Below are 27,090 nucleotides of genomic sequence, written 5' to 3' on the forward strand. Positions count from 1 at the left end.
CACACACACACACATACACACGCTCAATGGAGCTGTGATGGAGGGGAACAGATTGAGGTGTGGATGACTGGTGCCCCTTTGATCTGGAGGTGTGGAGAAATTTCCGGAACATGCTCAAGTCCCTCCACTCGCCACACACACACACACGCACGCACGCACGCACGCACGCACGCACACACATGTTGGTGCGGCTATCATTATGAGTGTGTCTGTGTGAGTGTGTGTGTGTGTGTGTGTGTTAAAATATAAAGTTACATGTTCATTGAGAATTTGTTGTATAGAATTTATATATTAATTTAAACTTCAAACTTTCTTGCAATGTTTGTTATTGTTAAACATGTGACACACTGTCTGCCACATACACAAGCAAACACATGCACAAACACACACACATGTTCAGTAACATGGTTCTTGTGTTCATTTAGACTCACTCACACACACACACACACACACCAATCTCTGTAATAAATGAGTGAATGTTTTCTTATAAGCAGCAGAAATAATGAGGCATCATGTTTGTTTATTTGCTCTCATAAAGTGATTTATATTGCAGCTGTGCTGACTGTGGATCATTCAATAGTTGATCTGGAGACGATTGAAGCTTTATATGAAAATGTGAGTACTCACAACTGAATCATAAAGAAACCTGATAGCACAGAATCATTTTCGTGAGTTCAACACCTGATTTCTATTCTCTCATTCTTTTGCTGTTTATTTCTTTTCTGCTGTCAGTTTTTTTTAACACAGCACCATCTGTTTGCCTGGAGTTTGTTGGTCTTGTCAGTAAACATACTTTTAAATATTTCAAAAAAAGTATTTAATAGTGTTTGTTGTGAATTATGCTCAGACCATGTTCTATTGATTTGTTCAGCTTGTCTTTTATTAATCATACTGTATATGTCATGGTATATGTCTATAAATCGCATGGTTTTTATTTCTTTGATAAATATCCTCATTGTTTGTCTCGTGCTGCTTTTTACTCAGACTGTTAATTGTTTTTTTAATTGTTTTCAGAGAGCTCAGAGAGATGAACTGGAGAAGATCAAGAAACATTACGAGACGTCTAAAGAAGACGAGGTGAAACTCCTGGATAAACCTGAACAGTACGTCACTTCAAACGCTCACAACATCAGAAACTGAAATGAATTGGATCAATGAATTTGAATTTCATGTTTCTCCATTTTCATCTGAAGATAAGAACTAGAATGAGGAGGATAATAGGATATTAAATTCATTATTCATATTAATATTAAACTATTATCAATAATATTTTACTTCTGCAAAAATCTGCAGAACTTCAATTCTGTAGGCGCCGATTCTGTGTAGGCTAAATTATAAGCGATAACAGGAAGAAGCATTCTTTTTATAAGTAAGTCTGCTGTATTTGACCTTTAACCTTTCATTGTAGTGAGTCAGTGATTGTGTGTTTATCACAGTGCTGTGTGTGACTTGTGCCGCTAATATTTGACTTAATTACATTTAAGTATTGGAGTAGTGGTGGAGTAGTGGACTAAAGCATTGAACTGATAAGCAGAAGGTTGTTGGTTCAATCCCCACAGCCACCACCATTGTGTTCTTGAGTAAGGCACGTTGCTCCAGGGGGAATTGTCCCTGTAATAAGGGCACTGTAAGTTGCTTTAGATAAAAGCATCTGCCAAATGCATAAATGTAAGTGCACTTAGTTACATCCAGTTTTTTTGGTTCATGTAAAGATGGTTGGCTGCTTTGTTGAGGGTGTGTGTGTGTGTGTGTGTGTGTGTGTGGGTGGGTGTTACTCACCTCTTTTAAGTTATTAGTATTTCTCTCTCATCTTCCCACAAAGATTCCTGTACGAGTTATCCCAGATTCCTGATTTTGCCGGCCGTGCTCACTGCATCATTTTCCAGTCGGTCTTTGTGGATTTAATGTCCTCTGTCCATCGTAAGGTTGAGATCATCTCTACTGTGTGCAAGGTAAAGAATTGACAGTTCCTTTATTTTTTCTGGTGTTACATTTGATTTGCACTTTCCTCTGTTTACAAGACCTTAGCAAATGCAGCAAATGCCTGTGATCTACAGTGGCAGAGACAGGAATGCTTTACAGGGGTGGCCAGGCAGGGGCCTGTAATCACACTGGGGTGGCACAGAAACTAAATACATTACATAAATGTAAAAAATGTATTAAACCTTAAAATACTGGGCTATTTTAGGTGCCAACAACACAATCATCTATAATAAATGGGACTTGTTCATGCTGTGACTCCAGCCAGGTCTCCTAAGCAACCAAATTGGCCCGGTTGCTAGGGAGGGTAGAGTCACATGGGGTAACCTCCTCGTGGTCGCTATAATGTGGTTCGCTCTCGGTGGGGCACATGGTGAGTTGTGCGTGGATGCCGTGGAGAATAGCGTGAAGCCTCCACACGCGCTATGTCTCCACGGTAACGTGCTCAACAAGCCACCTGATAAGATGCGCGGATTGATGGTCTCAGACATGGAGGCAACTGAGATTCGTCCTCCGCCACCCAGATTGAGGCGAGTCACTACGCCACCACGAGGACTTGGAGCGCATTGGGAATTGGGCATTCCAAATTGGGGAGGAAAAAAAAAAAGGCAGTTGTGAGAGGGGTGGCTAATAGGGTGGCCAGGCTTCGATCCATTGTGGTCACTAGCTCCACCCCTGGCCACAGAGGTCATTCCCCAGTCACTACCAGCACTTTCGGCCACAGAGGCTGTTCCCCAGGCGCTGCCAGCGCTCACGGCCACGGATGTTGTTCCCCAGCTGCTGCCAGCGCTCACGGCCATGGATGTTGTTCCCCAGCCGCTGCCAGCATTCCCGACCACAGCGGTTGCTGCACAGCCTGTCCAGTTTCCTGTGGCTGTCAACGAGTCTGTCCAGTTACCCGTGGTCATCGAGTCTGTCCAGTTCTCTGTGGTTGTCAATGAGCCTGTCCAGTGCCCTGTAACCATCGACGAGTCTGTCCAGTGCCCTGCGACCGTCGACGAGCCTACCCAGTTTCCTGAGGCTGTCCACGAGTCTGTTCTGTTCCCTGCTGTCGCTGACAAGCCTGTCCAGTTCCCTGTGGCCGCTCCTGAACTCTCCGCAGCGGTCATAACCCTGCCTGCCCTGCTCGTGTGTCTGTCCTCTCATCCCTATTGAGGCCTCATCCGTGGCCGCCGGACTCTGACCCTCTTCAGAGACTTCCCCCTTGGCCTCCTGACCCTGACCCACTCTTGAAGCATCTTTCCTGGGTGCTTCGTCTGGACCGGGCCTTAGAACTTCCACCTTGGCCACCGGCCTCGGTCCGGATCCCGCGTCATCTTTTCCCCCTCCCTCCCACCCTTGGTTGGTTCAGCCAGCTCCGCCCTGGTCTGTCCTGCCGGCTCCACCCTGGTTGGTTCTACCAGCTCTGCCCTGGAAGGTCTTGCCGGCTCCACCCTGGTTGGTTCTACCAGCTCCGCCCTGGTCTGTCCTGCCGGCTCCACCCTGGTTTGCTCTGCCAGCTCCTTCCTGGTCTGTCCCGCTGGCTCTGTCCTGGTTTTCTGCCCTCCTTTCCCTGTTTTCTGTCTGTTCTGTGTTTATGCTTGTTCTGCTGGTCTTGTGTCATGTTTGGTGTTTCCCTTGGGACACCAAGAGGCGTCCCTTGGGGGGGTAATTGTCTTTGTGGCTGAGCTCTGACATCCTTGTTTAGTGTTTTTGTCTAGTCTATGTGAGAATACATGGCTTGCCCTTTTTGACGCTTCATGCATTCTCTTGTCTTGTTGGTTATTGGCACGAGTGCATTGCTCTTATGTCATTCTTGTGGCATGCACTTGTATCAATAGTTTTGTATTTGTCTCTCATGATCTCGGGCACACTTCATGTTGCGCTCGCCTTGTGCTGCGCATCTGGGTCACGATTCGTGTTATTTGGGTGTTGTGTCTGTGAGAGCATGTGGCTTTGTTTAGTTTCTGTATTGCCACTTGTCTCTCAGTCTTGCGTCACACCCCGCCTCCTTGTCTCCTCATTATTAGTTTATTGTTTTCACCTGTCCTTGTTTAACCTGTTTGATTTCTCCCCTTTATTAGCTCCTCGTGTATGCTGTCCTGTGCTGGACTGTTTCACTTCATTCGTTCACTCCTGTCGTCCTGTTCTCGTATGTGCTGTCTGCCTCCCCTGTTAGTTTAGTACTTCTTGTGTCTGGTTTTTGATTTGTCTTTTCTCCATCGAGAGAGTTTTGGTTTTGTATGTTTTTCTGTTTTATTTAATAAAAGCTCATTGATGCCATCTGCGCTTGGGTCCTTCCTTAATCACCCCATTCTATGACAGCAGGCTAATAAAAAGCAAATAAATAAAGAGCAGTTGCCCACAAGCACTTGTCCTAACTAAGAATTTTGTTTGTGTCAGTAGTGGTACCAAGACTCAATTTAAAGTTTACTACTTTCAAATACTGGCTTACTTCATACCTAATAGTAATAACTTCACCATCGCCAGTGCAGTACGGACAATACTTAGTAGAAGTCCTTAGTATAAGTATGCAAATAGGTTTTCACCTATTGTCCGTGTTTGTGACTGTGTACTTCTGTAGGCTCTTCTGAAGAGTGACAGTGTGAAGGATGTTATTGGTCTCGTTTTGGCTTTTGGAAACTACATGAATGGTGGAAACAGAACCAGAGGACAGGCGGACGGATTTGGACTCGAGATTCTTCCAAAGCTAAAAGACGTCAAGAGCAGGGTAGAACATATATCCTCCCATAATCCATAAATCTGTAAATTGTACATCTAATTTCTATACACAGATGTTCTGTCGATACTAGAAGGGACGTTTATCAAAACAGTAAATGATTGTAAACAGAACCAAATCATTTGTGTAAACTACTTTTGAAATGAACGGTTTGAGTTTATGATTTATGATTGAGAATGTGTCTATCCCATAATTATTTTAATTTTTCAATACATTCAACCAACTGAGTTCATCCTTCAGTAGTTGATTTGGTTTTACGACATTTTAAAGTATGCTTTAATTGATTCGACTTTGTGCTAAATGGCAATCCTAATTCTCAACTGTCTTCCTCTTTTCCCACCAGGACAATCGTATAAGTCTAGTGGATTATGTGGTGTCCTACTACCTGAGGAACATGGATGAGGTGAGGTCTACAGGTGAACAGTCCGTCTTTCTCAATGAAAGGTCTTGTTGTTGTGATTGTAGAGTAACCGTGTTGTGTTTTCAGAATGCAGGAACCGATAAGAGCGTTTTCCCGTTGCCTGAACCTCAGGATCTGTTCCACGCCGCACAGGTGAAGTTTGAAGATCTCGCAAAAGACCTTCGCAAGTTAAAGAAGGAGCTGACAGGTACAACACATTCCTTTAACCGTACAGAGAATTCTGTAAATCACTGTGTGTCTTTGACATGATTTGGTTGACTTTTAATGTATGCATAACTGAGCCATTATAGAATTAGTTTGATAGAAATGTAACATGAGGCCATAATGCTCATAGGTATTAAAACAACAAGCATGTTAATATCGGTTAAAAGCAGCTCCTTTTCATGCAACAGTTTTTACCCTAGAAGGAAACATCTTACCCACATCATCTATTCGGTTCTGCTCCAGGCCATTGGAGGGGTCGAGGGTCATGCCCCCCCCACCCCTGGTGTCTGCAATTATTTAAATTAGCCAATAATATGGCATATGAAAGCAATTAGAAATGCTCTTTACTCATTCACCTCCATCCGAGAATCATTGTTAAAAACTGCGATCCTCACTGACCTGCAGGACAAAATACAAAACGGCCACAAAACGACTGCTGCCCCACCTCGAGCTGTCTGTCACTTTATTAGCCAAAAAAATGGAAGACAATAAATACAGAATGAGGGCTTTAGCATTTGATCCACACCACAACAAACCAATTGAAATGTCTCGCCTGTGAGTCCTCAGGCTGTTAGCAGGAGATTGTAAGGAGAAAGTTCTGAGCGTTTTGAAAGCACACCTTCGACTTCTTGATTTCTGAGCTCACCGGCAGCAGACCGGCAGGGATGAATTTTAATGCCGTGAGATCGTAAAGCAGTTCACAGAGAGCAAGTGTTCCTAATTATTCCTCAAGTCATTTCTGTTTAAAGTGAGCATGGAGCTGAGGTAGTGAACTAGTAGAAAAATCACACCGAACAGTGTTTGGTCCAAGATTTGTGGTCTGTGTCTGACATACATGTGAAGGCCCTTCGATGAGACTGAAATGCTGGATTCACTGCACGTTAATAGAGACATGAAGATCAGAATTATTGATTTCCTTTTCCTCCTTTGCCTGGTATCACATACACTATTGTAAAATGACATGAAGAATGCATGAAGTAGAGGTCGACCAATAGTGGATTTTGCCTACAACGATAAGTGTTGGATAGGACCGATAACCAATTAATCGGCCGGTAGTTTTTAAAAATCGATTAATAGAAGGTAAAAATATTTTCTTATTCTTTCCATACTATTACAGGCACAGACATAGAGGTAACAAGAGTCCAAAATTAATAAAATCCCAGAGGCAGTTTTTGTGCAACCAAAATCCCAATACTTACCAGAAAGAAAAAAAAAGAAAATTGTGTGCATAACGCAGGACTTTCAAATTTAAACAAGCCCAAAACATACAGCAGACTCTTATTTTGAATCGGTTCATGATTCAGTCTGGATGACTCAGAAAGCTCACATACACGCTGCTGAATCATTTGGTGAGCGCTCTTACTTGCAAACATGCTCACGTAATATTTTAAAATACGGAAAATAAAGATAACGCTGGTTGCAGTGGATCTACAATAAATGGAAACCAAACCTGCAAATGCATCCTATACTTTGCCAGTGACGAAGAATGTCTTTAGTAGGGATATGCACAGTTACCGTTTTTAACATTCGGTTAACCACGAGGTTTCACGAACAGTTAATCATTTTTTCGTCGGGAATCGGGACGTGGGAATAAAGAATGTTTATTGCGGGGCCTGGGTAGCTCAGTGGTAAAGACGCTGGCTACCACACCTGGAGTCATGAGTTCGAATCCAGGCCGTGCTGAGTGACTCCAGCCAGGTCTCCTAAGCAACCAAATTGGCCTGGTTGCTAGGGAGGGTAGAGTCACATGGGGTAACCTCCTCGTGGTTGCTATAATGTGGTTCTCGCTCTCGGTGGGGCACGTGGTGAGTTGTGCGTGGATGTGCGTGGGGAATAGCGTGAAGCCTCCACACGCGCTAGGTCTCCGTGGTGACGCGCTCAACAAGCCATGTGATAAGATGCGTGGATTGACGGTCTCAGACGTGTCACTACGCCACCATGAGGACTTAGAGCGTATTGGGAATTGGGCATTCCAAACTGGGGAGAAAATTAAAAAATAAAGAATGTTTATTGCAATATAATTTCATCAAACACTACTCAAAATAGCAGCAAATAAAGTGCACAGTGAGCTATGAGCCTAAATCACACAATACATAGAGTAGATATTCAAATGATAAAATCTCACATTAAACTAAAAATAAATGATCAAAATGTCACTGCCTATAAATGCGCTCTGCCCAGTATACGCAAGTATTGTCGCGTGCGCTGTGGTTAAATAGTCTCTTCATGGTGCTTTGATATTTTAATAGTTTAAAATAAAATGGCATTGAACTTGTGTAATTATTGTACGTAAACATGCACACCAGAGCAAAAGGGGTCTTACCGTTTATAAAGCACTAAAACTTTCCTTGATAAAAAAACAACCTGGAATCATGTTTAATGGTATAACAGTCACACGAATCCTCTTTGCAACCTGAACTTCTTTAGAAAGCAGCACAATGAATGAAACAACGCAGGTGTTTTGTGATACATTTATAAAAATGAAAGTTCTTTTTAACTTGGTGTCTAAAAATGTGGCGATGTTGTGCGATTTGTGCGATCTGACGGTTTGTCAGAACTCGTCGAGATGGATAGACCTCTATTGCACGTATTGAATAACCGAATAGTGATTTTGGTATTCGAATAGTGGCGCGTCGAGCAGTTAACCGATTGTCGACTATCCGTGCACATCCCTAGTCTTTATGAAGTTCAACCCAGCTTGTGAAGCTTGTGAACGACTACTGCAGGTAGACACTTTACCACCAAAAGAGTATCAAAACACTTAGTAGCCTACACGAAAACACATCAAAAAAGTACCATGGCATTACCATGTTTTTTGGACATGTGCCATTACAATTACATGTACCCTGTACATATAGACAGTGTTATATGTATATGGTAATCATATAGCGCAGTACCATCATATTCGTTGAAGTACTTTGAAGCAGCATGTAAATACAGAATGGTACATATACTGTATACTGTATATGGTAATTGTATATCAAAGTACCATGGTATTACCATCTGATACCATCAGATATCACATTGTTATTCCCCAGATGTGCGCACACACACAAGGAATTTGGCCTTGGATCAGAAGCTTCCAGTACATACAGAAATACAACAGCTAGACACAGAATTACAGGATAAGGTGAATAGTAATTCAGTGATTGCAGACTTTGGTATCTTGGCAAATCTGAGCAATTTGAGAGATAGTTGAGATCACTTTTGACATCTCCGCCCGTCGTGTGTTTATTTAGGGGTTTGTGTGTGCTGATTTTACACCCGTGGCGTGCGACATGGCCTGGCACAGGGGTCATGACACAGGGTCAGTCTCAAGGGCCGTTTACTTGTCTGAACTATGAGACTAGAGCGAGACAGAGATGCCCTGAGACAACCTGACTGGCCCTCTGCCCTCAACAGTGCCCTCTCAGAAATACGATCTCCACATGAGCTGCTTTGCTTTCTTTAGGAGGAAAAGAGTTTTATACATACTCTCTGTCTTTCTCTAATTCTTTCTTTTGCTTTTAGATTGACCTGCTGTTTATAGATTTACTTAAAAGTTTAATGTGTGCAGCTTGAACAACAGATGTAGGCAGTTAGTGAACTTTAGTTTTCCCAGGTAACATACAGTATGTGTAAATATTGATATATATATATATATATTGACAACATGACACGGCTTCTTTCACACTTTTATTACTTCTTATAAAATCCCAAATGCCAAAAGTAGTCCCAGTTCAAGCGCATGCCATTGGTTGAACCAGACATTGACGTATTGCAACATTTATACAGATGAATGTTTTAAAGTGTTTAAACTCTTCAGGAAGTCAAACTATCAATGGATTACTGATAGTGACTCTGAATATTAAACTGAGATACCAGAACGTGTTTGAACAACCAAATAATGACACACTTCACCTTTAATTTCCATTTTATTCATTCTTTTATTCGTTTCTTTCTGAGCGAATGCACCGGACACCAGAAAAAAATATTCAGGAAGTTTTATCGGTGTTTCTTCAACTTCATGCAACTTCATGTCCCATGAGTTGATTTTTAGTAAAACTAAAACTTTTTTCATTTTGTTATATGAAGGTCACATTAAAACTCAGACTTTGAAACTTTGTACCAGGCCTTCATCTTATATAAAAGTCAAAGGACTTTTATATATAGATTTTTTACAATTTTGGCAGTAAAACCTTTCAATATTATACTATGAATTATGAAACTATGAAAACTATGAAACTATTCATTATAAAATTATAAATTATTACATGTTTAAACAGTGGTGGCCCGTGCATTTTAAGTCTAGGCCTTCAGTGTGATTCATGGCATTAAGAAAACACAGTTTCACAATGAATAAGACACCCTATGCCATTTGGGCATCATACATTATGTCGCAGCTAACTAGTAATACCACATTTTTTCAGGGGGGGGGTTTCCCCTTTTCTCCCCTTTTCTCCCTAATTTGGAATGCCCAATTCCCAATGTGCTTTTAAGTCCTTGTGGTCACGTAGTGATTCGCCTCAATCCGGGTGGCAGAGGACGAATCCCAATTGCCTCCGCGTCTGAGACCGTCAACCCGCGCATCTTATCACGTGGCTTGTTGAGCGCGTTGCCACGGAGACATAGCACGTGTGGAGGCTTCACGTCATCCACCGCGGCATCCACGCTCAACTCACCACGCGCCCCACCAAGAACAAATCACATTATAGCGACCACAAGGAGGTTACCCCATGTGACTCTACCCTCCCTAGCAACCAGACCAATTTGGTTGCTTAAGAAGCCTGGCTGGAGTTAGTCAGCATGCCCTGGGATTCGAACTAGTGAACTAGCGAACTCCAGGGGTGGTAGCCAGCGTCTTTTACCACTGAGCTACCCCCATCAGGCCCCACCAATTGACATTTTAAAAACACGTCCACGCACGAAAGCCAGAATTTGAAACAAGACTTAATGCTCAAGCAAGCCTAATTTTAACTGCAGCATGACTGTGAAATAAACGTCTCCCGAACAGACAGTCAAAAATCATAATTTTTCATATGAATCTACCAAGGAGGTCTATGATACCTGGAAAAATCTATCTAATAATATTTTCGATTTAAATGTTGCTTGCAATAAATTTTGTTTCGTCAGGGTACACGGTTATGCTGCGTTCCGTTCAAGTTGGATGTGGGATATTCCTACTTGATATCTCCGACCATAAATGCATCCCATTCCCCGATATTCAGAACTGCAACGCTCCCGTTCGTTTAGCAGGGGTTTGACTCTCATTAGAGATGTCTCCTAGCAACCCAACTGATAAACAATGCTGCGGCGCTAGCATTTGTGCTTCAGGTGTACGGTTATCAAAAAAGATTATAATGTTTTATACACCTGTTTCTGCAGGCGTTTGTTAAACAAGTTTAATATCATGTAATGTGGAAACAAACACGTTTATCGATATTACTTAATAAAGTGAATGTTTATCACTTACTTTGTATACCTCCCTGAGTGTCGACAAGTTTGTGTGACATCATGCCCCTGCATCTCAGTGAAATCGGAGTTGAGAGAATTTCTGCACGAGCCTACAAGTTCTAATTCTGACTTCAAGATGCATTCCATTGCAATTTTCCTAGTAGGAAGTTGTAAAATCCGACTTTAAAGTTGAATGGAACGCAGCACTACTTTTTAAATTTGATCCGACACTGAATGCTCAAGCAGCCTAATTTACACGTAGAAAACTCCTGATGTTGCTATAACAATGCAAAAAGCACTTACCAATTTGCTTGAAGTGAAAATCAGCCCTCCTTTCCTGTTTAATAAATGAAGCAATCAAATGGTCATGCAGAACATCTCGTGTTTGTACATCCATAAGGATCTCTTTCTCAGTGGTGATGTGGCAGTGATGACAGCCGACTGTCAGCAAGATCTCGTGCTCTTCGCTTTCAAATTACGTACATCACTTAAAGCGTGATTGCGTCACTCAAGGCCAGCTAGAAGGCATCGACCGGGATATATCCTAAAGATCACACCCACCAAGAACAAATAAATCAGTCTGATTGGCTGATGAATCTGACACTATTCATTTGCACTGTTGAGGGATTCTGTGGAAATTCTGAAGGCCTGAGGGGGTGCAGCTCAGACTCACGCACGGCTTCGGGCATGCGATTTGTGAAACAGCCGTCACGCTTCACTTGTAAGCATCAAGGAATAAATTCTGACTTTGATTTTCTCCATTTGTTTGTAGATTAATTAAGAGTGGAGATGATTAAATATACATAGGCAAAAAGGTGATTGAGAATGAAAGGATGAAAAATATTTCTTTATTTATTTGGCATGTTAGGCCAGCAGAGAAGGCTTTGCTGGCCCTCAGAATTCACCACAGTGTTTAGAACTGATCATGTAAACAAAGAGTAATAAACAGAAACCATTTCAATATTTATTGTGTGAAAATGATTTCTATCAAATTTTTTTCACAATTGTGGCGTCATTTCCAGCACACCAAACAATTTCACCCCAAATAAAGTTTTGTTTTTAAAGTTTGTGTACTTGTTAACCAAGTGGACAGATGTGTCAGTGAAGAGCATGCTTGAGATGAAATATGAGACAAAACAAATAAAAATCAAGGGAAATATTATTGGCCATTTTTGAATGTTTCCAGATGAAATTGTCTCTTTGGAGCCGAGACAGTGAGTTTACACACCCTAAGAGGCCATTGGCACGACTCTTCATGTGTTTGTGTGCATTTGCATGTTGGCTACTTTCATTTATTAGTTCTAAACCACAAAACATTGATCTGAGAAGATGTTAGTCTGGTATCGTCAGCATTGTTCTTTGGTGAGTCTGCAGAGCTTTGATGTCACCACAAACAACCAGTTATCTACATTCTAGCAATTCCACCTCTGGGTATTCATTTTTATAACAAGGTAAGTGGCGCATCAATTGAGCACATATACCAAGAGTCGAGATAATAGATGCACTGCTTATGTCCTCAACAGTTATAGATGACAAAAGAACAGATTAACAAAAACCACGTTTCTACATGCATACCCACTCGGAGTCACAAGGCTTTAAACGTCATGTTTTGGAAAATCTTTCAGGAGAAAAGACATTTGTCTGGCCGGCAGCCCACAGTTATTTATATAGCATGCTGTGGATCATTTCCATCAGAGCAAAGCCGAAGAATTTCAGCAGATAATCCACAATTATATACAACCTCAGTGTGCTGTCAGAGCTCAGTATAAATCCCAGCTATTACCCCTCTGACTGGCCAAGGCCGACGCATTTAGATAAATCATTGTGTACAGCCCTACAGGGTTACTGGATATGATGTTTTGCAGCGTTTGCTACCAGAGGTTAGTTATAGACATAAAATGGTGGTCACAGAACATCTAAACTCATGAGGAGAACGTGGACATCAGGCCCATGAACAGTTTAATGTTAGAGATTCAGTATTCAATTGAACTTCGAAGAAGTTCTGTTTCATTCTTCAGTTTCAGGTTATGCCTAACAACCTGTCTACACTTGAGGCAACCATTGAACCATTCAGTTAGAACCATTAAAACTTGGCAAGTAAAATGATTTTATTTCAAACGGACTGGATAATAAAGTGGTTGGAGTAGCTCTGTAGCGTTTCAACAATAGAACGAGGCATCCGTCCACTGTTGGCACGGCGTGATGCGCTACAACGAATGCATCCGGTGTAGACAGCGTCGTTGAATATAATGGGAGCAATTTGCTTTTGACACGACTCGCCGCTCACGTCTGGTGTGGATAGGGTGTGAGACTGAATGAAGAGTTATTAGTCAATATTTAACATTTTTAAGTACTTTCAAAGGATTCATATGGTGGACCCAATAGCCTCATCAAGTCTTAACACTCATTAGACTGAACTCAGCAGCATAGCATTTCTTCGTTTAAATTCTGTGACCGCATGACCACAACCACAAAGAAAAAGGTCAATAATTTACAAGGAATAATTGGTACTTTTAAGGCTTCTGAACTTTGTCCAAAATACATCAATGCAACGGAATTGTGGAGTGGATTTTAAGAGATAGCCTGTGCTGACCTGCTTGTTTTCACAAGATTATTTTTGCAGGTAATTCTACATGTATTTATTGATAAAATTGGTAAGTTTAATATACTTAAATTTACCAATGCTTACCAATGTTATCCTATATTTTGCTATAGTTCATTTAAATCTTAAAGTTGTTATTACTGAGAACAAATTGATTGCTTCTTTGGAAAATTATAAGACATGTTGTTTTTGCATTACATCTCACTTTTATTAAAATCCATATAACTGCTGCTCCCTCATAACAATCATGAACACATGTAGGTATTTACTACATTTATTAATAATAACCAGGTGAAAAACTGTACAAATATAATCATGCACACTGCATGTACATCTTCAGAGGAGGTATGAAAATCCAGTTGCCATGTAATGGCTCTTTTAATCTTTGAGTTTGTTTCAACGCAGTTGTTTGGCAGCACAACACAGACTCTGAGCACAAACAACTCAATGAGGTTTCTCGAATCCAGACGGGTCAAACTCAATCCAGCATCTGCTCCACGAGTTCATAAAACAACTTTTTGAGGGAGTGCTGGTCTGGATCAGACCCCCGTCTCTTCGATAAATGATTTAGTCCAAGGAGGTCTGCAATATCTGGACAGAGCGTTCCGTTAGCTTTCACATTCATCTCAAAAGGCAGCTGTTGGGGCTGGAGCATGCAGCCTCAAAATTATGCAACCTTTGCTCATGGGAACATGTTTGAGCCATAAATGCCATTTGACCAATCACTCTAGAGGGAAATGACACCATGGCAACACTGGGTAGTATTGTTACTTTGGCTATTAAATGCATACATTAAACAAATTAATAATAAGACTTACTTGGAATCTACAGAGGTTTATCTCATCACTTTACAAGCTCTTTAGAGATTGAACATTTTGAATGATGTATTCCCCCCACAGTTCAGCACCAATCGTTCAAACCTCGGACAGAAAAAAGACTCATGAAATGGTCGTGAATAAATGTAAAATGGTAGGATGGTAGAGGGTCAAGAGTTACTTCTAAAACACTCACAACAGAGATGGCTGAACATCACATTATGAATGGAGATGAAAACAAAAGAGTTTTGGGGCACTTTGCTGTATATCAATCATGTGACAAAAGTGTGAAGTGAAAGCACTCTTTGAGACTTTACATTAATTCATAGATATTTATTCTTACAAGGAGTGTCTCAGGTGTAATACAAGTTATATGTCAGCATTTGTGGTTTTATGTTGATTGCCACAGAAAACAATTTCGAAAAAATCGTGTTCAGTAAAGCACATAATGAAAGTAACTGGCTCCAATAAACATTAAATGCACACTGTATTTTGTTTTGTTTTTCAAAAGTATAGCCACAATACTCAAGCATAATGTGTTAACATGACTTTTGTATGGTAAAATTGCTTACTAACCTTGTCTTTGTAAAGTTATCCTTTATTTCAACTCAACTGTTATGACAACGTAACAACGGTACACCATGTAGGTGCAAATCCCGTAAACTTTCGCACAGTGCAAAAGGATAGTGTAACAAGGTTAAAATGGGAAAGGAGGAGGCGGGATCCTGCTGAACAGTCAAAGTAATATTTAAACAAAAAGACGCAAAACATAAACGCATACACGGCAGCAGCATGTGGCTCTCTCTCTCTCGAACTGCCACATCCCGCTGCACTTATCCCTCTCCTCGGCTGATTAGCCCAATTGTGGACCAGGCGTGTGTAGTCACAGCCCGGCCCCGCCCTCCTCCTCATCACACGCCTCCCTCATTTGCCTCACGCTGGGGAACCCCGGGGGTGGGGGCACTGCCCTTCTGACCCCGCCTCTTTAGAGCTGGGGAGGGGGACAAGGGGAGGGAAAAACCAAAACAAATAAAAGAAGAGAGGGAAAGAGCAAGGCGAAGAGACAGTGAGAGAGAGAGAGAGAGAGAGAGAGAGAGAGAGAGAGAGAAAGACAAAAAAAAACTTGCTCGCTGGTTCCCAGACACGCCGTCGCCTGGTCCTCGATCACTCCCCCAAATTCTGGCGGATGACAGCCACTCCTCCCTGGGCGGACTGGAGCCAGTTCTCCAACCCTTGGCAGATGGAACGCCCCTCCGCGTTCTGGCGGCCGGTAGGGAGCCCCTCCACCCCTGGCAGCAGCTCCACTATTCCAGGCGGCCGGCAGCGAGCCCCTCCTCCCCTCGCGGGGGACGGAGGAGTCGCTGCCGTCCGCCTGGATGCAGAGGAATGCTCCTTTGGGCGGACGGCAGTGGCGAGGTCTCCACGACAGTGCATCCCTCCTCCCTCCTCCCTCCCGGGTTTCGGTACCAATGTAACAAGGTTAAAAATGGGAAAGGAGGAGGCGGGAACCAGACAAATCATCAAAATAACCTTTAATGAAAACTTAAAAAGACATAAACATAAACACACACGGCAGCTGCGTGTGGCTCTCCTCTCACACTGTCGCTCCGCCTTGCCCTTTCCCTCTCCTCTTTTTTTTGTTTTTCCCTCTCCTTGTCCTCCTCCCCAGCTCTAGAGAGGTGGGGAAAAGCCTGCCGGCAGGCGGGGCCTGAAGGAGTGGGTGGGGTGTACGTCATGCCGGGGGTTGAGGCAAAGGAGGGAGGACTACACACGCCCGGCCCCCAATTGGGCTAATCAGCCGAGGAGAGGGATAAGTGCAGCGGGATGCGGCAGTTCGAGAGAGAGAGAGCCACAAGCTGCTGCCGTGTGTGTGTTTATGTTTTGCGTCTTTTTGTTTAAGTTAAAATATTACTTTGACTGTTCAGCTGGTTCCCGCCTCCTCCTTTCCCATTTTAACCTTGTTACACTATCCTTTTGCATTGTGTGAAAGTTTACGGGATTTAACCTTGTTACATATAGAAAAAAGAGAGCTGAGTTTTTGTTTACATTTTTGTGTTCTGTTTTTGAACAAGCTGTCTTTTTTTCCTGTCCATAATTAAACACGTGGAGAATAACCGATGCAATTATGCTCCGTCTTAAAGGAGCAGCCTCGTAAACAGCATGTTTGGAGCACAAGTGACAGAACTGCAGCCAAGAATTGTTTGTGCCGGTGCAGTTATGGACTGTGGTCCATTTTGAAGAGTGATTTTGATCTTATCACGGTGTTTAGTGTAAAAGTCTACTCTCATGTCTGTTCAGCGAGTGCTGTTGAAGTCTTGCACCTGCCTGAAACAGCTGATATGTCCATAAGTTTGAATTCTCCGCTGTAATACGAGCTCATGCATGAGGCAGAGCTGTGATTGGATGGAAGCTTTCCTTCTCATGAATAATGTGGAGAAACTCTCAGGATCTACTGACGTGCATGCGTACTGTCCTACCAATCATTTTTGTGAGGTTGCTTCAACTTTCGTTTTTAAATTGGAAGAATGAAATGGCTCAATTAAAAAAATTAAAAACACACACACTACAATAACTCTTAACAATAACTTAATGTGTGCAAGCATTGTTTTCAATGATGTGCAACCTGTACATATCTGTTAACATCTCAAAAAATGTGTGTTGGGGTTTCGTGACCTTTTAAAAGTCTACAACTCTAATGACTGATAAAGAACAGTTAAAGACAAACTAGACTGTCTATATTAGACAAATATGCACATAAGACTTGTGTCAGAACAATGAGCTAAAAATACTGAAATCATTTAGAAAACTCATAAAATAGTTTTGATGTTTGCCACTAAACAACCTGCTGTAATTCTTTGGGTGCAATAATGAAAAGCCTTCGTTCTCGTTACATTTTGAACGCGCTCCAAACTCATTTAAACGTCTCCAGCCTTTGTCTTTAATGGCCATCTGTTTGGGATGAACTTTGCGTGGATTCACACATTTCTTCCTCATGTTTCTTGTTGAACTTGTTTATGAAGGTGCTGGTAATGTGATATGCCAAACTCACCTGAACTTCATTAATTCACCTCATTACTGCTTCATTCACCACTGATTCGTTCATATTGTTCTGTTGTTTCATAGCAGTATTCTCTCTCTGGCTGTGTCCGAAAGCTATGGCAGCTGCCTTCTTTCCTCACGTGACTTCGCACGCAGCGATATGCATATGAAGGCACCTCGTAAGGACGCTGTTTTCGGATGGCCTTCCAAGACACCGTTAAGTCATGTCCAGTTACCTAAAATGAATTGAAGTGAGCTTTAGACATAACCAAGCAAGTGTTTAGAAACTACAATGATTATTTCTTGATGATTATTGAATTTGGACGTGTCTTTATGTCTTCCTACCGCTGTACACAGTCTCCAAATGCAGCAGCTTTCAGCTTTCGGATGCAGCCTTTCTCTTGGCGTAGTTTTTATCTCTCTCATGTCTGATATCAGATGTTTAATGTCCCTCTCTTTTTCTTCTGTAGCTTGTGAGAAGGAGGTTCTGCAGGTGTGTGAGAACTCCTCTGAGGAACATCTCCAACCCTTCAAAGACAAGATGGACACCTTCATCAGCACAGGTGAGTCACATCAACTGAACTGAGAGATGAGACAGGCTGAGATGCACTTTATATCACTTAAAACCCACAGCCAGTTTATTGTAAATAGTATGAAATGATTACCATATTCATGTGATCACGTTATTTAAATGGTGATCCCAGGTTCTTCAAAGAGTAGTCCAAACGAGCTGAGATAAGAGAGACATTTTAAATGTGCAACACTTGTTGACTCCTGATGAATTAAGACTGTTTTAAGGGAACAAGTGTAAACATACAGAACGTGAGCATTTTAGTGGTCACCCACAATAGTTTGCTTTAGTTGAAGTAAATTGTGAGTCTCACAGTTTGTTGATTAACAGTCTGCCTTGGTTCTGTTATCCTCTCTAGAGTCTTGTTACCATTTAACTTTCTGATTTTGATTTTCTGCATGCTGCCTTCGCCCATTTCCCTCAAAGTCAAAGACATAAACCCTGGCCCAGAATCGTGTTCATATTGACTTGTTCTGTTTGTGATGTTGCCTGCGGTCTGACCGAGAGCTCTCTGTGTAGCTGCACACAGACCAGTGAAATGACAAACACGCTCCACTATAAAAACCTCCAGACTTTGATTGGACTGGAAACGGTTCAGGTTGCTCTAAACATGGAGTATGTACTTAGTCATGCTATAAAGCTGGTGGGAGAGTTTTGACTGGACTCTCATAAAGACTGGTCAATTGCGACGGATTGCTTCAAAGACCACCATCGTGACTACACATCACGCTGCTCCGGGGGTCAGTGGATGTCGTCCTGCAAGATCAAATGTGGTTAAGAAAAATGTCTCATCTAGAAATGTCCCTCTCAATTTTGAGAAAGTTTTGATGTCAATAACTCTTGACAGTCTATCCATCAGTCTGACCACCATATATACTCATCATCTTACGCCCTTTTTAAGTATGAAACACTATGCCAGTCTGGGTTTTTCCTGGGTCAGAAATGGTCTCTGGTTAATTTTTTATATAATTGCAATTAATATTTAAGATATGTTGTTGCATTTCATGTTTGTAATGAACTTAGCACCTTATTTCTATAGGCCTAGTTATAATATTCTTGAGTAAATCACTTTACTGATTTGGAACTGTGCTTCTATAGTAAATATGTTTGTTTCCTACTTCTTAACAGACATTGCTTTTCTTTTTTTGTGGGGGGGGGGGATTTTCTCCCCTTTTCTCCCCAATTTGGAATGCCCAATTCCCAATGCGCTCTAAGTACTCGTGGTGGTGTAGTGACTCGCCTCAATCCGGGTGGTGGAGGATGAATCTCAGTTGCCTCCTCCCCACAGAGAGTGAGAACCACATTATAGCGACCACGAGGAGGTTACCCCATGTGACTCTACCCTCCCTAGCAACCGGGCCAATTTGGTTGCTTAGGAGACCTGACTGGAGTCACTCAGCACACCCTGGATTCAAACTAGTGAACTCCAGGAGTGGTAGTCAGCGTCTTTACCACTGAGCTACCCAGACCCCCCTTTTCTCAGACTCTTAATGATTTAGGAATCATTGCGATCTAGGAATATTTGAAGCCAAACCAGGCCAGTTTGTTTCCTAATATCAAACATCATTAGAACAGGAAATGTATTACACTATTACACATGACTTTCTTCGTAATTTATATTCTACATTGTATCCTATGGTTGAATAGCACTTTAAAATAGAAAATTCTCATGTAGTATTCAGATGGGTCGCATGAGGTTTGTTATGCACCATGATATCGAGGGAAGCCCAGTTTAATCGTGCATGTGATCCGCTCTGCACTATCCTGTTACTGGAAATCACATATCGAGGGAAGCCCGGTTGACATGCGCGCACGTGCTCCAGTATACAGTAGTAGGACAGAGAAGAGCGCATCAATTGCACGAGAGTAGTGGATCGTGCGACACGCAAGCGATAACTGTTTTCAAGTACCCTACTCACATCCTCATACCACATAAGAAGCATATTTAGCACGTATTCATCTTGCTTTCATCGCTTTATGTTATAAAAAAAACCTTTCAATGCAGAAAAACCCTGGCAGTGTTTATCTCCTGCAACGTGCATTGCATTATACCAATCCAGCTGACCTAATCGCTAATATTGATCCACTTTCAGCAAATGAAAACATTCTTGGAAAGAACTGTGTGCTTTTAAACACTGAACCGAGTGGCCATTAAAACTATGACACTTTCCAGTGTGTACAGGCCATTTGAGAGGACAGACGCACAACTTCAGTGTAAACTTTCCAGTGTGGTACTTATGATGCTCTTTATAAACATGTGTCTGTTGTATCGTCTTTGAAGCAGCAAAGTTTAGTGTGAACATTCGTCTTGTCACAACTCTAATACACAACCCAAATGGAGATTTAGGTTTAGGTCACTGGAGTTCTGTGGTGAACGGGGACATTGAGTGATCTGACCGTGTTTGATTGTTCATTAAAAAGTAATTTTATATGCAGAAAAAAAGTAATGTGAATGGAGTTCACATAAAGCTGCCGTCACGCTAGCAGACCCAAAACAACTTGATTTTGGCCAAGGGTGTCACACATGCAGATTGTTTTGCTGGGGTCTCGCTCTCTTCAGCAGTAGCAGAAATAACAACAGGAGTACAACGTGAGCATAAACGATTGTAAAAGAGTGATTTAGGAAGCGATTCATACCTTGTAAAAACTGTGTGATTGTGTATTTATCCCATCGAGGCTTGCCATAGAACACGTATGTCCATATGCATCCATCCATCCATCCATCACTCTTTCTGTCTTTTCTGCCCATCTGTCCGTCTGTCTGTCTGACTGTCTTTGTGTCTATCTATCAATTTATCTGTCTATCTGTCTGTCTGTCTATCTATAAATCTATGTGTCTGTTTGTTTGTCTGTCTATCCATTTAGCTGTCTATCTATGTGTCTGTCTGTCCATCTGTCTTTCTGTCTCTCTCTATATCTGTCTGTCTATCCATCTATCTGTCTATCTCTTTTTATCATCTATCCATTTGTCTGTCTATCTATCTATCTGTCTATCTATGTGTCTGTCTGTCTGTCTGTCTATCCATCTATCTGTCTATTTATCTATAAATCTATCTGTCTGTTTGTTTGTCTGTCTATCCATTTAGCTGTCTATCTATCTGTCTGTCTGTCTATCTATCTGTCTGTTTGTCTGTCTATACATTTAGCTGTCTATCTATCTATCTGTCTGTCTGTCTGTCTGTTTGTCTGTCTGTCTCGTCTATCCATCCATCTATCCATCTGTCTGTCTGTCTGTCTGTCTGTCTGTCTATCTGTCTATCTATCTGTCTATTATCTATAAATATATCTGTCTGTTTGTCTGTCTATCCAATTAGCTGTCTATCTATGTGTCTGTCTATCCATCTATCTGTCTGTCTCTCTTTATATCTGTCTGTCTGTCTATCCATCTATCTGTCTATCTCTTTTTATCGTCTATCTGTCTGTCTGTCTGTCTGTATGTCTCTCTGTCTGTCTGTCTATCCATCTATCTATCCATCTATCTGTCTATCTCTTTTTATCGTCTATCCGTCTGTCTGTCTGTCTCTCTGTCTGTCTATCTATCTATCTATCTATCTATCTATAAATTTAGCTGTATCTATCTATCTATCTATCTGTCTGTATGTCTGTTTGTCTGTCTGTCCATCATCTATCCATCTATCTGTCTGTCTGTCTATCCATCTATCTGTCTATTTATCTATAAATATATCTGTCTGTTTGTCTGTCTATCCATTTAGCTGTCTATCTATGTGTCTGTCTATCCGTCTATCTGTCTGTCTCTCTTTATATCTGTCTGTCTGTCTATCCATCTATCTGTCTATCTCTTTTTATCGTCTATCCGTCTGTCTGTCTATCTGTCTCTCTGTCTGTCTGTCTCTCTGTCTGTCTATCCATCTATCTGTCTATCTCTTTTTATCGTCTATCCATCTGTCTGTCTATCTGTCTGTCTGTCTCTCTGTCTATCTATCTATCTATCTATCTATCTATCTATCTATAAATTTAGCTGTATATCTATCTATCTGTCTGTATGTCTGTTTGTCTGTCTCTCTGTCTGTCCATCATCTATCCATCTATCTGTCTGTCTGTCTATCCATCTATCTGTCTATTTATCTATAAATCTATCTGTCTGTTTGTCTATCCATTTAGCTGACTATCTATCTATCTGTCTGTCTGTCTGACTCTCTGTCTGTCTATCCATCTATCTGTCTCTCTGTCTGTCTGTCCATCTATCTGTCTATTGGTCTGTCTATCCATCCATCCATCCGGCTGGCCGCCCGCCCTTGGTTCTGTCTATTAGTCTGTCTATCTGTCTGTCTATCCATCCATCCATTAGAGAGTGCAGGGATTGAGAATTATCAGTGAGAATCAAACACAGTTTATCTGCAGATGTTGAGAAGGTCAGATATCTGTCTGCAGCTCTTCATAATGAACATTGAGTGTGATTGCCGCAGTACAGCGACTGCTCAGATCCGCAAGTCACTTGTAAAGCCTGAATTTATTGTCTCTCTCAGCGTGTGAGTCAAATAACTTTCTAGTTAGCCACTACTGGTTTCATGTTTACAGACGAGGCTGAGGAGAAAATTCACACATCTTTCACCACAGTGCTCTCCTGTGCCACCTCCATGCACACACACACACACGCACACACGCACACGCGCGCATGCATGCAGAAGAGAGAGACCGCAGGCGCCAGTCCACCCCTGCTGAGAGTAGCAACATTGGTCATGGCTCACCCCACTCCAGCCATTACAACCCCCCCATTCATTAGCCTTAGACAATCACACACACCAGAGTTATTATAATTTTGAAAATGTCACTAGTTTTGATTTTAGTATTATTTTTATTGTTCATAAATTAGTTTGTTTGTATTTTTTAGAAAAGCAACATTTTGACAAGAACATTTGACAAGCGAACTGTGGTTGGCTGTTTTACATCTAGTCTAATAAGTGTTTGTTTGTTTGTTTGTTTGTTTGTTTTTATATAATGCAATAAAGTCAGGCTTTGCTTATGAAAAAAATTAAGAAGTAATTTTCTCTGTAATTTCACACTCTTTTCAGCCCCCTCCAAAGACCCCCAAACTCGCCTTTGAACAATTTTTCGGAGACTTCCCCCTCTTAAATCTTGGGAGTGGGAAAGGTGCCCCCATCACAGTAAAAAAAAGGGATGAATCTGTAAAATGCAATAAATCTGAGATCACAGGCACTCTCTGACCTCAGATAAATTCTTGCACCTCGACTGCGCTGCCGCTGAAAACATCTGCCTTGCATTTAAACACTTTTACATGGAGCAACACCACATGAGTCAGTATAACACACAGACACATACACACACACCTCAAAAGCCACAGACACACCAACAAGTTCACACACACCTTAAACAACACAAATTCAAACTCCCCGAAGGAAAGGAAAATCACAAATGAAATCTCTGTATTTTCTCTCTGAGAGCAAATGGAGACTTTTGCTGAAGGCTTCTCAGATGTTTCTCCAGAGAAAAAGACTCCAGTAATCTCACTCTTGTCTCCTCTAGAGTTTCAGATCTCAACAATGTCTCAAACTGTGCTCAGATTTGCCAAGATACCAAAGTCTGCATAAGTCAGAGATCACAGTGTGAACTCAAAACATTTCTCATCGAATCCTCCCAAGTGCAAATGATCTGAGCTATGCTTTCCACATTCATTTGATAACACTGTACTCTTATTGGATATCAGCAGTTGACTAAATGAGAGATGTTAGGAGAAACATCTAAAGAGAGACAAAGTTGATACTCCATTTAGTCACGTGAGCTATGAAAGTGTTTGGTCTTGAAAGAATTTTATGAGAAATACATTTTTATATTGAGATCTCTGACTTATGCAGACTTTGGGATCTTGGCAGATCTGAGCACAGTTTGAGATCTTGTTGAGATCTCTTCTGAAACTCTAGAGGAGACACGTGTGAGTTTACTGGAGTCTTTTTTTCAGGAGAAGCATCTGAGAAGCCTTCAGCAAAAGTCTCCAAAAACAGAAAACCTCCAGTGAGTGGCAGTTCTGTGTATGGAAACACCTTGTTGATGAGAGAGGTCAACAGAGAATGGCCAGACTGGTTTGAACTGATAAAGTCTACGGTAACTCAGATAACCAGCTCTGTACAATTGTGATGAGAAGAATATCATCTCTGAATGCTGTTCTGAGATGCGGGTTGGCACTGTTGCAGCGGCACGAGGGTGACCTGCACAATATTAGGCAGCTGGTTTTAATGTTGTGGCTGATCGGTGTATGTTAAACCACAACAAACTTTTTGGTATATTTCCATATTCTGATCAATTATTAATGTGTTGTTTTGCTGTCCACAGCACAATCGGAGTATTCAGCTGAAGACGAGCATCTACAAGTGGCACAGAAAAGGTAAGTAACAACTTCAAGAAATCCAGCTCATTTTCCTCAAGAGTTCTTGTAAACGAGATGCTGTTTGCTGCTCTAGTTTGTGACAATCTGTGAGGAACTGAGCCAAGTGAGATTAATGTGGATTGTAACACAGCCATCATCGGTTATCTGGCAACTAAGTGTTCACCAGATTACCAGATAACGAACATGCCGGTTAGCTATCTGTGGCAATTAGTTGTGAACTGATAAGGAAAGTCAAGTGTCCTGACAAGATCAGACATGGGCTCTGTTTCAAACTTAAGAGAGCTGCCTTGCTGTCTACTGCCTACATAGGTAGCTAGCTTCCTTGTGGAACAGTCTTTGTGTCATACCAATGGTGCCTTAAAATGCTTCCTACGTAGGAAGCACATTAGGATTTGGGACAGAGCCAGAAAGGGTCGAGGATGGATGTCCTTTTTTAATTTAGGGGGCTTTCACACTGACAGTTTAGTCCGAAAGAGAGCATGGTTCACATGAAAAGTTGGTAATGTGAAAGATGTTTTGTAGACCGGAGTGGACCACGGTATCGAGCCCAAGACTACCTGTAGGAGGTGGTCTGAGTTTGGTTGCAGTGGAACTGTGGCACGGTACACATGAGTGAGAAAGCAACCTGTACTTGGGTCCACACTTAGTAGTAAGTAAAATTACTTGCACATGTGTTTTTGCCGATTTATGCACGATGACTTCATCAGCTGCACAAAAACAAACACACACATGCATCATGAGTGTCAGGGTAACATTGTGGGACACTGAAGAGGTGAGGTGCCTTTAATATATGTGCATGAGTAAGCGTGCAACCAGCTTTGTCCTCAAAAAAGATAATTTCTAAGCATCAGATATAGTAGTCTTCTCCTGGACATGTACAACTGCTGAATTACAGGATGCAACGCACAGAGGCGCAAATGTCGTTCACTCTGGTGTGCATAATGACACCAAATTCATAGAAAACACACTAATATAGCAACCCAATTTGTTTTCTCCATCATGTGCACATTTTGTATGACGCAAGTTGATGACGGAAAAGCATAGGGGTTCGACAGGATCATGAGTAGTCTGAAACCAGACCAATGCTGCAGGGGCGCCAGGAAACGATCACGCTCGGATTTTGACCGCAGCAAACGTGCCCAGTATGAAAACCACCATAGTGAATAACATCCACCATAGAGCGTAACAGTCTGGTTCCATAAGTAAAAATCCCATTCATTTTCTCCATAGGTGAATTGATTATTAAGGATATCTTATAAACCTTTAAAGACAGACCTACCGTGAGCTCGGAGGTTGTCAATCGATGATATATGCTTCTGTTGAAGCCATCAGTCCATGTTATTTCAACTTAATAGTGGAATTCCTGGTGAAGAACTACACTACCCATAATCCTTAAGAAAGATCCACCGGGGGGCCTGGGTATCTCAGCGAGTATTAATGCTGACTATCACACCTGGTGTCGCGAGTTTGAATCCAGCCAGGTCTCCTAAGCAACCAAATTGGCCCGGTTGCTAGGGAGGGTAGAGTCACATGGGATAACCTCCTCGTGGTCGCTATAATGTGGTTCTCGCTCACGGTGGGGCGCGTGGTGAGTTGTGCGTGGATGCCGCGGAGAATAGAGTGAAGCCTCCACACACGCTACGTCTCCGTGGTAACGCGCTCAACAAGCCACGTGATAAGATGCGCGGATTGACGGTCTCAGACGCGGAGGCAACTGAGATTCGTCCTCCGCCACCCGGATTGAGGCGAGTCACTACGCCACCAGCATGATCAACAAATTTAAATCAACAGTTTTAAGTTTTTTATAGTTTTTAATTGGATTACATAATTCGCAATGCTTCATGTGATTGTAGTTCATTCCCTCATTAAAGACGTTAAGTACACAGTCTTTGGCTGCGTCCGAAACTAAAGGTTGCTGTCTTGTTGCCTCGCTGCCCTATCAGTCAATGACTCAACAGACAGCGTTTGCATAAGATGGTACCTCCAGAAACTGGTTTTGGACAGGCTACTGAGGCAGTATAATGTCACATCATTGCTAGAATACCAGCAACTGATTAACCCCATCTGGTGTCCACTAAAGGTAACGCGTCTGCTTCATTTATCCAACCGAACTACAATGGTCTAACAATCTAGAACAAAGTCAAGAGAGTTTTGGCGATAACCAAGCCTTCAAAAAGTATCAGATGAAGGTATCTCAGTAGACAGGATGTGACATGAACATTGGATTCGGACGTGCCTTGGCCCCTTCCTACCTCTGTATAAAGCCTGCGGAGGCAGCATTTTCCTGGTTTCGGATGCAGCCTTTGTCTTTTTGTCTGATTTTCAAATACTTTTTTGCTTCAAATCAAAGTGTGTAATGTTGTGATCCACCTCGGAGTTGGTTGGTTTGGTACATGGTGCACAACTCTCTTATGAAGGATTTTATGAAATCCCTTTAGAAAACAATAATGGGAAAAATACTTATTGAACCAAGATGGCTGAAAAAGTGGACAGATACTGTTGCACGATCTGTTGTTGCTCAAGTCTTGCCAAAACTGATTAAAACCAACAATAACAACAACTGGAAAACGGTCTAAAGATCTTGGAGATGCTTGTTAAACCAAATTTCTCTGACCATCCAGTGCCGTCTCTTATCATGTGCCGTTATCATGTGTATTTCAGTGTCTCAGACTCCACTGAGTAATAACACAAACTGTTTGTGCTGATTTATGTCAAAATATTCAACTGCCAGATGCTGCACATCGGAAAATATCTGGAACTTTTCACAGGGAGGGGGAATACTCGGAGAAGGACAAACAAAGCGTATTGATTATTTTTCCTTGTTTAGATTTGAGAGTTTTTTTTATAGCCTGAAACAAAACAAAGTGAAATTTAATAAATAACACACAAGGCGTTCATAAACAGAATAAAGAAATGACTGTGAGAATTAGGAAACCATTGAG

The 27,090-nt window shown here is 41.8% G+C and overlaps 1 protein-coding gene across 4 annotated transcripts in view; it reads left to right on the forward strand.

The window, feature by feature from the left end:
• Positions 1 to 27,090, forward strand: part of LOC127410685 (formin) — a 65,196-nt gene that overhangs the window by 30,627 nt on the left and 7,479 nt on the right. For 2 of the 4 annotated variants that reach the window (XR_007892152.1, XM_051645845.1), the window contains exons 7-13: positions 554 to 615; positions 1,015 to 1,103; positions 1,823 to 1,952; positions 4,544 to 4,690; positions 5,043 to 5,307; positions 17,684 to 17,776; positions 24,094 to 24,145. Coding sequence is in view for 3 of the 4 variants with exons in the window: in XM_051645845.1 (XP_051501805.1) it covers positions 554 to 615; positions 1,015 to 1,103; positions 1,823 to 1,952; positions 4,544 to 4,690; positions 5,043 to 5,307; positions 17,684 to 17,776; positions 24,094 to 24,145 (838 nt within the window). In the remaining variant the exon portion in view is untranslated. Of the gene's footprint in view, positions 1 to 553; positions 616 to 1,014; positions 1,104 to 1,822; positions 1,953 to 4,543; positions 4,691 to 5,042; positions 5,308 to 11,157; positions 11,657 to 17,683; positions 17,777 to 24,093; positions 24,146 to 27,090 lie in introns of those variants that run through there. The other 2 variants (XM_051645846.1, XM_051645847.1) reach the window with 2 other exon arrangements.

This window comes from Myxocyprinus asiaticus, chromosome 20 (genome assembly GCF_019703515.2).
Source record: "Myxocyprinus asiaticus isolate MX2 ecotype Aquarium Trade chromosome 20, UBuf_Myxa_2, whole genome shotgun sequence".
Taxonomy (NCBI): domain Eukaryota; kingdom Metazoa; phylum Chordata; class Actinopteri; order Cypriniformes; family Catostomidae; genus Myxocyprinus; species Myxocyprinus asiaticus.